We start from the raw sequence: 15155 nt of genomic DNA on the forward strand, positions 1-15155 counted from the left end.
TTTTGGTATAAACTCAACTCGTGGTGTTTGGAGGAAGAAAAATACTGACTTGCATCCCAAGAACACCATAACTACTGTGAAGCATGGGGGTGGAAACATCATGCTTTGGGGACAGGACGAATGATCGTGTTAAGGAAAGAATGAATGAGGCCATGTATCGTGAGATTTTGAGCTAAAACCTCCTTCCATCAGTGAGAGCTTTGAATGGTTGACCAAATACTTATTTTCCCCCATAATTTACAAATAAATTATTTACAATTCCTACAATGTGAATTCCTGGATATTTTTTTCACATTCTGTCTCTCACAGTTGAAGTGTACCTATGATGAAAACTACAGACCTCTGTCATCATTTTAAGTGGGAGAACTTGCACAATCGGTGGCTAACTAAATACTCTTTTGCCCCACTGTATAATTCACCTCGCAATGAGAAACGTCATACAGGTGTGTGTCTTTCATTTGAACGAAACCCTTTTTTGTTGTCCTACAAAGTTTTGGCGAGCAGGTGCAGCTTCTCCACCCCTTCCAGCTGCAGTTCAACGATGAGTCTGGTGCTCGCATCCTCCGACAATGTCAGTTCCAGCAGAAGAAGACCAGAATTGCTCAGGTAGAAATCCCTTTGGTGTTCTATGCTTTTTTTACGGACGATGTCCATTCTACAGTATCAGCGGTTGTTTGGGTGTACCGTATTTTCTTTACCATAAAAGGCGCACTGATGATGAGCGGGTCTAGTCAGGTTTATTTTCGTTCAAAAGGCGCACCGGATTGATTACAAGGCGCGTTAAAGGGGTCATATTATGATTTTTTTTGTAAATGTAAAACACTTCCTTGGGCTCTACATAACATGTAATGGTGGTTCTTTGGTCAAAATGTTGCATAGATCATATTTTACAGATCATCTTCAAATCTTTTTTTATGACAGTCGCATCAGGATGCACCATGCTTGCCAACCTTGAGACTTATGAATTCGGGAGATTTTGAGGGGTCGGGGTATGAGGTGCAGGCATTTTTCCAATCATTTTGGAACTTGTAAGCGTATTTCTTCTTCTTACTCGTCGTCGCCATGTCTCCTCTTCATTCTTCTGCTTCGTCTCCTTCTTGTTGTATGTGCAGTTGTGCACTGAGCTCCAAAAGCCGTAGATGTTATTGTAGCGTCCCGGAAGAGTTAGTGTTTATGTTGTGTTACGGTGCCGATGTTCTCCAGAAATGTGTTTGTTTGGTGTGGGTTCACAGTGTGGCGCATATTTGTAACAGTGTTAAAGTTGTTTATACAGCCACCCTCAGTGGGACCTGTATGGCTGTTGACCAAGTATGCCTTGCATTCACTTGCGTGTGTGAAAAGCCGTAGATATTATGTGACTGGGCTGGCACGCAAAGGCTTCGAGGCCGGTAAGCACAACCAGAATTATACCGTACATTAGGCGCACTGTCCTTTTTTTGAGAAAATTCAAGGATTTTAAGTGTTATAGTCCGAAAAATTTGGTACATGTTCCTGGTGCATTTGGTAGTCAGCTGCCAGAGGCCCCAGCTCCCTGTATGTCTGAACAGGATATGTGAATGGTTTTTATCAACATTGAAAATGTTTTGTTTTACAAAAGTGTACACATTTTTTTACTGTGAAGTACTAACTTTCTGTGCCTCATACAGTTTCTAGAGAGTTCCACCAAGATGTTTCTTGCAGCACGACAGCAGTTTCCAGGATCTACAAATTTAGGTAATTACTCAAACTCCACAATTAATACTCACTTTGTCCCTAACATGGAACCGATTACTCAAAATGTCCAAAGTACGACCTTCAGCTGATTTTTTTATTGGCCCTTGGCACTTTTTATATTATTATTAACTCTACAATAGCATTAGCCACGAGATGAGATCAAACCAATCACAGCATGCTATTCGGTATTGTGGCCACTGATTGGCCCAGGCACAGACAGCATTACAATGTTGTATTAAAAGAGTGGAAATGTCACTCTTTTGGTGTTATTTCAATTCTAGAGACCTCTCGCTATATTAAAACCTATATTTAGAAAGTCGTCAACAGGTTTTTCATGCGATAGCAAAGAAAATATTGGATTTATAATTGATAATTCCTACATCACAGAAAGTCAATCATGGAAGCAATTAACAACCATAAATGAAGTATTATTGTATTACTATTTATTATAAGTATTACTTATATAGTATCAACATTTGAGCTTTTTCTGTAGACACAATGCACTGCAAAGACTGAAATCTAAGTAAGATTAAATAAATCAAAAAATGGTGATATTTGCATTTTTTCCATCTGATTAGAAAATTCTTCTCACTAAGCAGATTTTATGTTAGTGTTTTACTTGTTTTAAGGGTTTTGGTCCTAAATGCTTTCAGTAAGATATTAAAGCTTGTTGCTGAGATTGTATGACCTATATTGAGGAAAACATGCTTGAAACTAGCTATCAACTGATGCAAAGCTGGTCATTAACACTCACAAGTATAAAACTAAAAGTAACTTAAAGTAATAATTTCTTACTTCAAGCATGAAAAGAAAAATCATGATGCCGAGCGCATATCATTATGTCAAGTAAACGGCACTAGCATTTACTTGATTTAAGAATATTTTTCAACATATTGAGCAAAAATATATTTTTTTCTACCAGGAAAAGTGCACTTGCTATTAGTGAGAATATACTTATTTTAAGGTATTTTTGGGTTCAATGAGGTTAGCTAATTTTACTTGTTTTTGGAAGGTCTTGACAAGCCGAATGTTCTTGTTCAATTGGCAGATCAGTGTTTCCCCCGGGATATTTGTTAGTTAAAGGCCTACTGAAATTAGATTTTCTTATTTAAACGGGGATAGCAGGTCCATTCTTTGTGTCATACTTGATCATTTGGCAATATTGCCATATTTTTACTGAAAGGATTTAATAGAGAACATCGACGATAAAGTTTGCAATTTTTGGTAGCTAACAGAAATGCCCTGCCTTTAACGGAAGTCGCAGACGATGACGTCACATGTTGATGGCTCCTCACATATTCACATTGTTTTTAATGGGAGCCTCCAACAAAAACAGCTATTCGGACCGAGAAAACGACAATTTCCCCATTAATTTGAGCGAGGATGAAAGATTCGTGTTTAAGGATATTGATAGCGACGGACTAGGAAAAAATAAACAAAAAAAAGTTTAAAAAAAAAAAAAACGCGATTGATTTGGGACGGATTCAGATGTTTTTAGACACATTTACTAGGATAATTCTGGGAAATCCCTTATCTTTCTATTGTGTTGCTAATGTTTTAGTGAGTTAAACAGTACCTGATAGTCGGAGGTGTGTGGCCACGGGTGTGTTGATACCAATGGCTCAGGGAAGTCGACGGCAGCTTTATGGAAGGCACAAGCTCAGCTGATTTACGGTAAGAAGCGACTTTTTACCACAATTTTCTCACCGAAATCTGCTGGTTGACATTCATTCGGGATCCATGTTCGCTTGACCGCTCTGATCCATAGTAAAGTTTCACCTCCGGGAATTTTAAACAAGGAATCACCGTGTGTTTATGTGGCTAAAGGCTAAAGCTTCCCAACTCCATCTTTCTACTGTGACTTCTCCAATATTAGTTGAACAAATTGCAAAAGATTCAGCAACACAGATCTCCAAATTACTGTGTAATTATGCAGTTAAAGCAGACTACTTTTAGCTGTGTGTGTGTGTGCAGCGCTCATATTTCCTAACAGCCCGTGACGTCACGTGTTTACGTCATCATTACACGACGTTTTGAAGAAGAAACTCCCAGGAAATTTAAAATTGCAATTTAGTAAACTAAAAAGGCCGTATTGGCATGTGTTTCAATGTTAATATTTCATCATTGATGTATAAACTATCAGACCCTAAGGGTTAGGGTTAACCCTAAGTAGTGGGTTTCAGTAGGCTTTTAAGGTGGTGTCTCTCCAGGGGGAAGGGGGACGTACAGAGAAGGGGCTGGCTGGGGGTAAGGAATAGTGTAATTTGGCCTGTCGCCACCATCACGTCTCCATCTCATCACTGCCTGGGGGGGCAATACACAACAGACTGTGGTAAAGTAGGCCGGCTTCGTCGCGTGAAGAAGCCTAAAATTTTTGGTTGTGTTTTTTGCTCTGTATGCTGATTGGCACTGTACGATATATATCTCGATATTTTTTCATTAAAGTAAAAACAAAACACAAAACAGTCCAAGTTATCTGAGATACTAAGTATGTCAATATTTATTAAGTCAAAATAATGACATACTTAGTATTTCAGGTTTCACTGTTTTGTTTTTACTTTAGGAAAAAAATATTGAGATATTAGACATTAGTAAGTCAACATTTTCTAAGTCAAAATATTTACAAACTCAAATTAATGACTTACTGTATATAAGCGTTTGCAATACGCCTTTGAAAAAAAGAGTTGAAAGGGGCCACATGCTGACATTTGCGCGGGACAGGACAATATATATATATATATATATATATATACATATATGTAGGTGTGGGAAAAAAATCACAAGACTACTTCATCTCTACAGATCTGTTTCATGAGGGGTTCCCTCAATCATCAGGAGATTTTAATGGAAGCATTCACATACAATGGTTTATATAGAGCACAGAGTGGGTGGGTACAAGCAGGCGTAGGGTGTGGTGATTGGCTCATGTGTTACCTAGGAGGTGTTTCCGCCTGTGGCGGCATGTTGAAATGATTTCACTGCGCTTGTTGAGGGATGATAGCTTTGGATGATATATAATAAACAGTTTCTCTTTTAAGCATAAGTTGCATCTTTTATTACCACTGTTGTAAGGTGTGCTGGATGCAAGAATTTGCCATGTTATTGAATATTCAACATTATTGTCTTTGAGGTTCCAAATGTGTTTGCTGAGTTCGGTAGAATTCTGCAAAGTCTGGTTTCTAAAGGAGGCGTTGTGATTATTCCATCTTGTTTTGAACGCTCCTTCGGTTAATCCTACGTACGTGTCGGATGTGTTAATGTCCTTGCGTATTACCTTTGCTTGGTAAACGACTGATGTCTGTAAGCACCTTCCGTTGAGAGGGCAATCAGGTTTCTTGCGACAGTTACATTCATTATTGGTTTCAGAGTCGTTTAGTCTGGGGGTAGGCAGTCCTTTTGCAATTGCTTTGTTGTGGTTTGTGGTACATATTGCGCTCTACCACGGTATCGAGCACTATTCTCCGGATAATCCAATCAAGACATATTCCGCTCCAAATTGACATTTGTTGAGCACTGTACGACGATCCGAAATGGAAAAGTTCAGCATCGACTACTCCACGAAGAACATTCCCATACCCGCGCAGAAGGACTACAAGCAAAGACTCATAGAAAAGACGGAACACTTCCTAAGAAGGATGCGGTGGAAAGCACACTTTTTCCTCCACCCTGAAACAAAAGGAACGCAAAAGGAAACTTACGGATTCAAATCTACCAAGAACCCACCCACAGTCAAGGAATTAAAGGACTTTGAGAACGACATGCTCAAAATGATACAATCAGTCAAATTTAAGCCAGCCCGCAACCCATTCCTCACCAAGCTGAAAAATGACACGGAGCGCATCAAGAAAGTAAGCAACCTCATCATAGCCGCCGATAAAACCACAAACTTCTACAGAATGGACATACCAGAACATAACTCTTTACTGGACAAAAGCATCACCAAATCATACAGAAAAGCGCAACCCAACACTTTACAGAACATCCACCTGGAAAACAAGCGGATCGCAACCGAACTGGACATTGAGGACAGGGTGGACGCCACAGCCAACAAAGAAGCCTTCATCACACTGAAGGACCACAAACCCAACTTCGCAAATAACCCAACATGCCGACTAATAAACCCAACTAAATCCGAAATAGGAAAAATCAGCAAAATAATCCTGGACAGAATCAACGCAAAAATCAAGGACAAAACACCACTCAACCAATGGAGAAATACAGCAGCAGTAATCAAATGGTTCAACAACATCCAAGACAAAAAACAACACAACTTTATCTCCTTCGACATCGAAGAATTTTACCCTTCCATCACGCAAGACCTACTGACCCAAGCACTAAACTTCGCCTCGGACTACGACTCAATCACAGGCAACGAAAGAAACATCATCATCCACGCAAAGAACTCCATACTCATCCACAACAGTACACCATGGCAAAAAAAGAACAATTCAACATTTGACGTTACTATGGGGAGTTTTGACGGAGCAGAAACGTGCGAACTCGTTGGGAGTTTCCTCCTCTCCCAGCTTGCTAGCCTCAACCTGAACCTTGGTATTTACCGTGATGATGGACTGGCAGTGTGCCGCGCCTCGCCAAGGAGCAGCGAGAACACCAAGAAGCGCATATGCCAAATCTTCAAAGAAAACGGCCTACGGATCACAATTGAAGCCAACAAGCAAACCGTCAACTTCCTCGACGTCACTTTCAACCTGAGAAATAACAGCTACCAACCATTCACGAAACCCAACACAACACTCCAATACGTGCACCACGACAGCAACCACCCACCCACCACCACGAAAAGAATACCTACCGGAATTAATAAAAGGCTATCGATGCTGTCATCCAGCAAAGCTGAATTCGACCAAGCAACCCCCCCGTACCAGAAAGCACTTGATGAAAGCGGATACAACTTCACCCTCACCTATGAACCCACCCCAGGAAACCAACCAAAAAAGAGCAGAAAACGAAACAACATCATCTGGTACAATCCGCCATTCAGCAAAGACGTCTCAACCAACATCGGCCGCAAGTTCCTCACTCTGATCGACAAACACTTCCCCAAAGGCAACACCCTAAGAAAAATATTCAACAAGAACAACATTAAATTGAGCTACAGCCGTATGAATAACATGCAACAAATCATTTCAAACCACAACAAAGCAATTGCAAAAGGACTGCCTACCCCCAGACTAAACGACTCTGAAACCAATAATGAATGTAACTGTCGCAAGAAACCTGATTGCCCTCTCAACGGAAGGTGCTTACAGACATCAGTCGTTTACCAAGCAAAGGTAATACGCAAGGACATTAACACATCCGACACGTACGTAGGATTAACCGAAGGAGCGTTCAAAACAAGATGGAATAATCACAACGCCTCCTTTAGAAACCAGACTTTGCAGAATTCTACCGAACTCAGCAAACACATTTGGAACCTCAAAGACAATAATGTTGAATATTCAATAACATGGCAAATTCTTGCATCCAGCACACCTTACAACAGTGGTAATAAAAGATGCAACTTATGCTTAAAAGAGAAACTGTTTATTATATATCATCCAGAGCTATCATCCCTCAACAAGCGCAGTGAAATCATTTCAACATGCCGCCACAGGCGGAAACACCTCCTAGGTAACACATGAGCCAATCACCACACCCTACGCCTGCTTGTACCCACCCACTCTGTGCTCTATATAAACCATTGTATGTGAATGCTTCCATTAAAATCTCCTGATGATTGAGGGAACCCCTCATGAAACAGATCTGTAGAGATGAAGTAGTCTTGTGATTTTTTTCCCACACCTACATATTGCGCTCTACCACGGTATCGAGCACTATTCTCCGGATAATCCAATCAAGACATATATATACATATATATATATATATATATATATATATATATATATATATATACATATATATATATATATATATATATTTAGACTTTAGTTTAGGCGGTGGCTCTGCGGAAAACCCTGCAGATAATTTTGCTCAGTTTAAATAAAATACCCCTAATTTAAAAAAAAAAAAAAAATTCTTGTTTTTGAACACTGACTTTTTGCACTGTGCCATCCATCCATCCTCTTCCGCTTATCCGAGGTCGGGTCGCGGGGGCAACAGCCAAAGCAGGGAAACCCAGACTTCCCTCTCCCCAGCCACTTCGTCTAGCTCTTCCCGGGGGATCCCGAGGCGTTCCCAGGCCAGCCGGGAGATATAGTCTTCCCAACGTGTCCTGGGTATTCCCCGTGGCCTTCTACCGGTTGGACGTGCCCTAAACAGCTCCCTAGGGAGCCGTTCGGGTGGCATCCTGACCAGATGCCCGAGCCACTTCATCTGGCTCCTCTCGATGTGAAGGAGCAGCTGCTTTACTTTGAGTTCCTCCCGGATGGCAGAGCTTCTCACCCTATCTCTAAGGGAGAGCCCTGCCACACGGCGGAGGAAACTCATTTCGGCCGCTTGTACCTGTGATCTTATCCTTTCGGTCATGACCCAAAGCTCATGACCATAGGTGAGGATGGGAACGTAGATCGACCTGTAAATTGAGAGCTTTGCCTTCCGGCTCAGCTCCTTCTTCACCACAACGGATCGGTACAACGTCCGCATTACTGAAGACGCCGCAGCGATCCGCCTGTCGATCTCACGATCCACTCTTCCCCCACTCGTGAACAAGACTCCTAGGTACTTGAACTCCTCCACTTGGGGAAGGGTCTCCTCCCCAACCCGGAGATGGCATTCCACCCTTTTCCGGGCGAGAACCATGGACTCGGACTTGGAGGTGCTGATTCTCATTGCGGTCGCTTCACACTCGGCTGCGAACCGATCCAGTGAGAGCTGAAGATCCCGGTCAGATGAAGCCATCAGGACCACATCATCTGCAAAAAGCAGAGACCTAATCCTGCGACACCAAACCGGAACCCCTCAACGCCTTGACAGCGCCTAGAAATTCTGTCCATAAAAGTTATGAACAGAATCGGTGACAAAGGACAGCCTTGGCGGAGTCCAACCCTCACTGGAAATGTGTTCGACTTACTGCCGGCAATGCGGACCAAGCTGTGACATTGATCGTACAGGGATCGGACCGCCACAATAAGACAGTCTGATACCCCATACTCTCTGAGCACTCCCCACAGGACTTCCCGAGGGACACGGTCGAATGCCTTCTCCAAGTCCACAAAGCACATGTAGACTGGTTGGGCAAACTCCCATGCACCCTCAAGAACCCTGCCGAGAGTATAGAGCTGGTCCACAGTTCCAAGACCAGGACGAAAACCACACTGTTCCTCCTGAATCCGAGGTTCGACTATCCGGCGTAGCCTCCTCTCCAGTACACCTGAATATACCTTACCGGGAAGGCTGAGGAGTGTGATCCCACGATAGTTGGAACACACCCTCCGGTCCCCCTTCTTAAAGAGAGGAACCACCACCCCGGTTTGCCAATCCAGAGGTACCGCCCCCGATGTCCACGCGATGCTGCAGAGTCTTGTCAACCAAGACAGCCCCACAGCATCCAGAGCCTTAAGGAACTCCGGGCGGACCTCATCCACCCCCGGGGCCTTGCCACCGAGGAGCTTTTTAACTACCTCAGCGACCTCAGCCCCAGAAATAGGAGAGTCCATCACAGATTCCCCAGGCACTGCTTCCTCATAGGAAGATGTGTTGTTGGGATTGAGGAGGTCTTCGAAGTATTCCTTCCACCTACCCACAACATCCGCAGTCCAGGTCAGCAGAACACCATCCGCACCATACACGGTGTTGATAGTGCACTGCTCCCCCTTCCTGAGGCGGCGGACGGTGGTCCAGAATCGCTTTGAAGCCGTCCGGAAGTCGTTTTCCATGGCTTCCCCGAACTCCTCCCATGTCCGAGTTTTTGCCTCCGCGACCGCTGAAGCTGCACACCGCTTGGCTTGTCGGTACCTGTCCACTGCCTCCGGAGTCCTATGAGCCAAAAGGACCCGATAGGACTCCTTCTTCAGCTTGACGGCATCCCTCACCGCTGGTGTCCATCAAGGGGTTTTAGGATTGCCGCCCCGACAAGCACCAACTACCTTGCGGCCAGAGCTCCGATCAGCCGCCTCGACAATAGAGGTCCGGAACATGGTCCACTCGGACTCAATGTCCAGCACCTCCCTCGTGACATGTTCAAAGTTCTTCCGGAGGTGGGAATTGAAACTTTCTCTGACAGGAGACTCTACCAGACGTTCCCAGCAGACCCTCACAATGCGTTTGGGCCTCCCAGGTCTGTCCGGCATCCTCCCCCACCATCGCAGCCAACTCACCACCAGGTGGTGGTGATCACCCGAGTTTCCAAAACATAAGGCTGCAAATCCGATGACACAACTACAAAGTCGATCATGGAACTGCGGCCTAGGGTGTCCTGGTGCCAAGTGCACATATGGACACCCTTATGTTTGAACATGGTGTTTGTTATGGACAAACTGTGACGAGCACAAAAGTCCAATAACAAAACACCACTCTGGTTCAGATCCGGGCGGCCATTCTTCCCAATCACGCCTCTCCAGGTTTCACTGTCGTTGCCAACGTGAGCGTTGAAATCCCCCAGTAGGACAAGGGAATCACCCGGGGGAGCACTTTCCAGTACTCCCTCGAGTGCTCCCAAAAAGGGTGGGTACTCTGAACTGCTGTTTGGTGCATAAGCACAAACAACAGTCAGGACCCGTCCCCCCACCCGAAGGCGGAGGGAGGCTACCCTTTCGTCCACCGGGTTAAACTCCAACGTGCAGGCTTTGAGCCGGGGGGAAACAAGAATTGTCACACCAGCCCGTCGCCTCTCACTGCCGGCAACGCCAGAGTGGAAGAGGGTCCAGTCCCTCTCGAGAGAAGTGGTTCCAGAGCCCTTGCGGTGCGTCGAAGTGAGTCCGACTATATCCAGCCGGAACTTCTCAACTTCGCGCACTAGCCCAGGCTCTTTCACCCCCAGTGAGGTGACGTTCCACGTCCCAAGAGCTAGCTTCTGTAGCCGAGGATCGGACCGCCAAGTGCCCTGCCTTCGGCTTCCGCCCAGCTCACATTGCACCCGACCTCTATGGCCCCTGCCATGGGTGTTGAGCCCATTGGAGGGGTGACCCACGTTGCCTCTTCGGGCTGTGCCCGGCCGGGCCCAATGGGAACAGGCCCGGCCACCAGGCGCTCGCCATCGTGCCCCACCTCTGGGCCTGGCTCCAGAGGGAGGCCCCGGTGACCCGCGTCCGGGCGACGGAAATCTGGGTCCATGTTTTTTCTTCTTCATAAAGGTCTTCGAACTGCTCTTTGTCTGATCCCTCACCTAGAACCTGTTTGCCTTGGGAGACCCTACCAGGGGGCATAAAGCCCCCCGGACAACATAGCTCCTAGGATCATTGGGACACGCAAACTCCTCTACCACGATAAGGTGGCAGCTCAGAGAGGAGTGCACTGTGCCATTTTTATTTTTATTTTTTTGTTTCATTTTATATGTACAATATAACTAGGGCAATACAAAACAACAAACCCCTGGTTTAAGCTATCAATAGAACTGAATGGTAAACATTTTAAAGCATAAAGACTGTTGACTTCTCCCCGCAGAGACGTCCCAGCTGCTGCTGGTCGTGTCGGATGGTCGAGGACTGTTCCTTGAAGGGAAAGAGCGGGTGATGGCGGAAATACGAGCGGCACGCAGTGCAAACGTGTTCCTCATTTTTGTGGTACTTGACAGCCTTTCCTCACGGGTAAGCAACAGTATTTTGCTTCTTTTTTTTCTGCGTACAAGATGTACATTTTGTACAGATGTTTTTATTATCATTAATTTGTGGATCCATCCATTGATTCTAAGCAAATTTTATTAAGTACATCCTTGGATGAATATCTAGTACTAGGGTGGTGACAAGATGTCATGAAGGTTTGTGCCTGCTTCACTTTTAAAGGGGAACATTATCACCAGACCTATGTAAGCGTCAGTATATACCTTGATGTTGCAGAAAAAAGACCATATGTGTTTTTAACCGATTTCCAAACTCTAAAAGGGTGAATTTGGCGATTTAAACGCCTTTCAATTGTTCGCTGTCGGAGCGATGACCTTTCACCTGTGACGTTACAATGGGAAGCAATCTGCCATTTTCTCAAACACATTACACACACAATTCAAATCAGCTCTGTTATTTTCCGTTTTTTCGACTGTTTTCCGTACCTTGGAGACATCATGCCTCGTCGGTGTGTTGTCGGAGGGTGTAACAACACGATCAGGGACGGATTCAAGTTGACTTACGTGGAGTGTGCATCGATTAGCACGGCATGCTAATCGATGCTAACATGCTATTTAGGCTAGCTGTATGTACATATTGCATCATTATGCCTCATTTGTAGCTATATTTGCATCCAGCCTTTCCCTCCATCCACATTTAGTGCCAAACAAACACATACCAATCAACGGATTCAAGTTGCACCAGTGTCAAAAGATGCGAAAGTCCCTCGTTTGCTCTGCACATTTTACTGACAATAGCGATGCTACGACAGATGTGTGGATATCCTGCGACACTCAAAGCAGATGCATTTCCAACGATAAAGTCAACAAAATCACAAAGTGGAGTTTTGTTGATGTTATTGACTTATGCGCTAATCAGACATATTTGGTCACGGCATGACTGCCAGCTAATCGATGCTAACTTGCTATTTAGGCTAGCTGTATGTACATTTGTAGCTATATTTGCATCCAGCCTTTCCCTCCACCCACATTTAATGCCAAACAAACACTTACCAATCGACGAATTTAAGTTGCTCCAGTGGTCAAAAGATGCAATCGTTGGTTAGAAGGCGATCGCCGAATAGCTACAGTAGCTATTCGCTCAATAGCTTCAGTTTCTTCTTCAATTTCGTTTTCGATATCTGCCTCCTCACTCAAACCATGCGTTTCAATAGATGCGTAATCTGTTGAATCGCTTAAGCCACTGAAATCCGAGTTAATGTCGCTATATCTTGCTGTTCTATCCGCCATGTTTGTTTGTATTGGTATCACTATGTGACGTCACAGGAAAATGGACGGGTGGATTTACAGATAACAAAAATCCGGCACTTTAAAGCCTGTTTTCGGGATATTCCATGATGGGTAAAATTTAAAAAAAAAAAATTGGAAAAATAAGATAAGCTACTGGGAACTGATTTTTATTGGTTTTAACCCTTCTGAAATTGTGATAATGTTCCCCTTTAAGGTCACGGTTTGGTTTGTTTGGGGTACAGAGGTGGAAGAAAATGCATAACTGTTATGAAAACTGTAATTTTCTAACCGTAAGGCGCACCATTGAGTCTTTTTTCATTACGCAAACTGAATAATAAGGTGCATAAAAGGGGTCATATTGTATTTTTTTTCTACATTTAAAACACTTCCTACCTAACATGTAATGGTGTTTTTTCTTGAAGCCCCTTCTCAAGGATGCGCCGTCTTATTTACGTGCCTCCACTTGGACAGCGTCTTCTCCCCTTCATATTTGTTGTATTAGTAGTTTACTACCAATACAACAAACGAATCTCCTGACATACATAAGTTATAACTTTACACTACTTTGTATTCAAAGTGGCTGCAGTGGAGAATGAATACCACACAAGAAATAAGAGAAAAAATAAGAAGCTTATAGACTATTGCATGTACTACAATGGCGGATGCGCGCAAATTTTTGGGACTTTGGCAGATCCCAAATACCCAACAAAATTGTTGGAATAATTTTATCTCAGTTATCACAAAACCTTTGTGTTGAAATGAGTTCCCAGCGAGAAGACCAAAAGCTGTCTTTGAACCTACCAAGAAGAAGGCTTGTAAAACTCCATTGTGTAGGATGGGAAGCAACATGAAGGGGTTTCGGTTTCTTTCATGTATGGTAATCACAGAAAGATATTAATATAATATAATATCTACTGATATTGTCGGGACTCCAGAACTACAATGGGGAGAGGAAGCAGGGCCTGACTCCCTTCTAGGCACCTCTTTATGAACTCTTTTATGACCTCTTTTTGAACTCTTTGCAAACCTCTTTTGAATTATTTTGCGACCTTTTTTTGAACTATTTACGAACCTCTTTTTAGAACTTTTTTACCAACCTCTTTTTGAACTCTCTTACATCTTTTTGAACTCTTTCCAACCTCTTTTTTGAACTCTTACAAACCTCTTTTTGAACTTTTACAACCTCTTTTTGAACTCTTTCGAACCTCTTTTTTGAACTCTTACAAAACCTCTTTTTGAACTCTTTTATGACCACTTTTTGAACTCTTTACGAACCTCTTTTTCATACTTGCCAACTCTCCCGAATTTTCCGGGAGACTCCCGAAATTCAGCGCCTCTACCGAAAACCTCCCGGGACAAATATTCTCCCGAAAATCTCCCGGTTTTCAACTGGAGCTGGAGGGCACGCCTCCTCCAGCTCCATGCGGACCTGAGTAAGGACAGCCTTTTTTCACGTCCGCTTTCCCACGATATAAACAGCGTACCTGCCCAATCACGTTATTCCATACGAGGCGCCCGGCTTACCGCCGATGAGCATGGTGCAGATGGAGAAGAGCTTCACGGCATCTGTGTTGGCGCACACATTTAAAGCCGACGGTGGTCAGGCCGCTTAGGGTGAAGTAGAGAGCGGCGATGTATGAGCTGCGCACCGACGGGCCGCCGACCGTGTTGTTGAGGTAGGGCAGTGGTCCTCAACCACCGGGCCGTGGCCCGGTACCGGTCCGTGGATCGATTTATACCGGACCACACAAGAAAAAAAAGAAAAACATTTTTTTTTATTAAATCAACGTAAAAAACACAAGATACACTTACAATTAGTGCACCAACCCAAAAAACCTCCCTTCCTCATTCACACTCATTCACACAAAAGGTTTGTTTCTTTGTGTTATTAATATTTCTGGTTCCTACAATATATATCAATACAGTCTGCAAGGGACAGTATGTCCATAAACACACATGATTGTATTTTTTTATTCACCTCCGTCGGAAAAAATTTCAAGCGTTGACCGGTCCGCAGTTACAAAAAGGTTGGGGACCACTTCCGTAGGGCATCTCCAGGCGTTTACCCAGCTGATGGAGCCATCCTTGGGGAAGAGACGGGAGGACAACATGGGTGTCAAGAACTAAATCATCCAGACTAGAGATAAATTGTATTATTATATTTATCTTACCTAAAAATATGTATATTTATTAATTTAAAAAAAAAAGAATACATTTTTACTATTTTTTGCTAAAAACATCGAAATTAATTGTATTTTTATTTGTATTTTTTCTCACTCCTTATTACATCCAGCCATAGAATTATACATTAAAATAAACATATTTGAAGTAATTAATTTTAAATGATCATAATAATTCATTTAAAATGACCATATTTAATAATTAAAATAATTGCTTGTTTATCAACAAATTTAGCATTTTATTCATTACATTTTGAAGCTCTCAGAAGCCAAGTTATGTTATATTCCTTAA

The 15155-nt window shown here is 43.4% G+C and overlaps 1 protein-coding gene across 3 annotated transcripts in view; it reads left to right on the forward strand.

Moving 5' to 3' along the window:
• The window catches only part of mdn1 (midasin AAA ATPase 1), a 279890-nt gene that overhangs the window by 257142 nt on the left and 7593 nt on the right, over window positions 1-15155 (forward strand). For all 3 annotated transcript variants that reach the window (XM_061900349.1, XM_061900350.1, XM_061900351.1), the window contains exons 99-101: window positions 492-606; window positions 1647-1713; window positions 11279-11421. In XM_061900349.1, the coding sequence (XP_061756333.1) occupies window positions 492-606; window positions 1647-1713; window positions 11279-11421 (325 nt within the window). The remainder of the gene's footprint in view (window positions 1-491; window positions 607-1646; window positions 1714-11278; window positions 11422-15155) is intronic.

Source organism: Nerophis ophidion, linkage group LG05 (genome assembly GCF_033978795.1).
Source record: "Nerophis ophidion isolate RoL-2023_Sa linkage group LG05, RoL_Noph_v1.0, whole genome shotgun sequence".
NCBI classification, from domain to species: domain Eukaryota; kingdom Metazoa; phylum Chordata; class Actinopteri; order Syngnathiformes; family Syngnathidae; genus Nerophis; species Nerophis ophidion.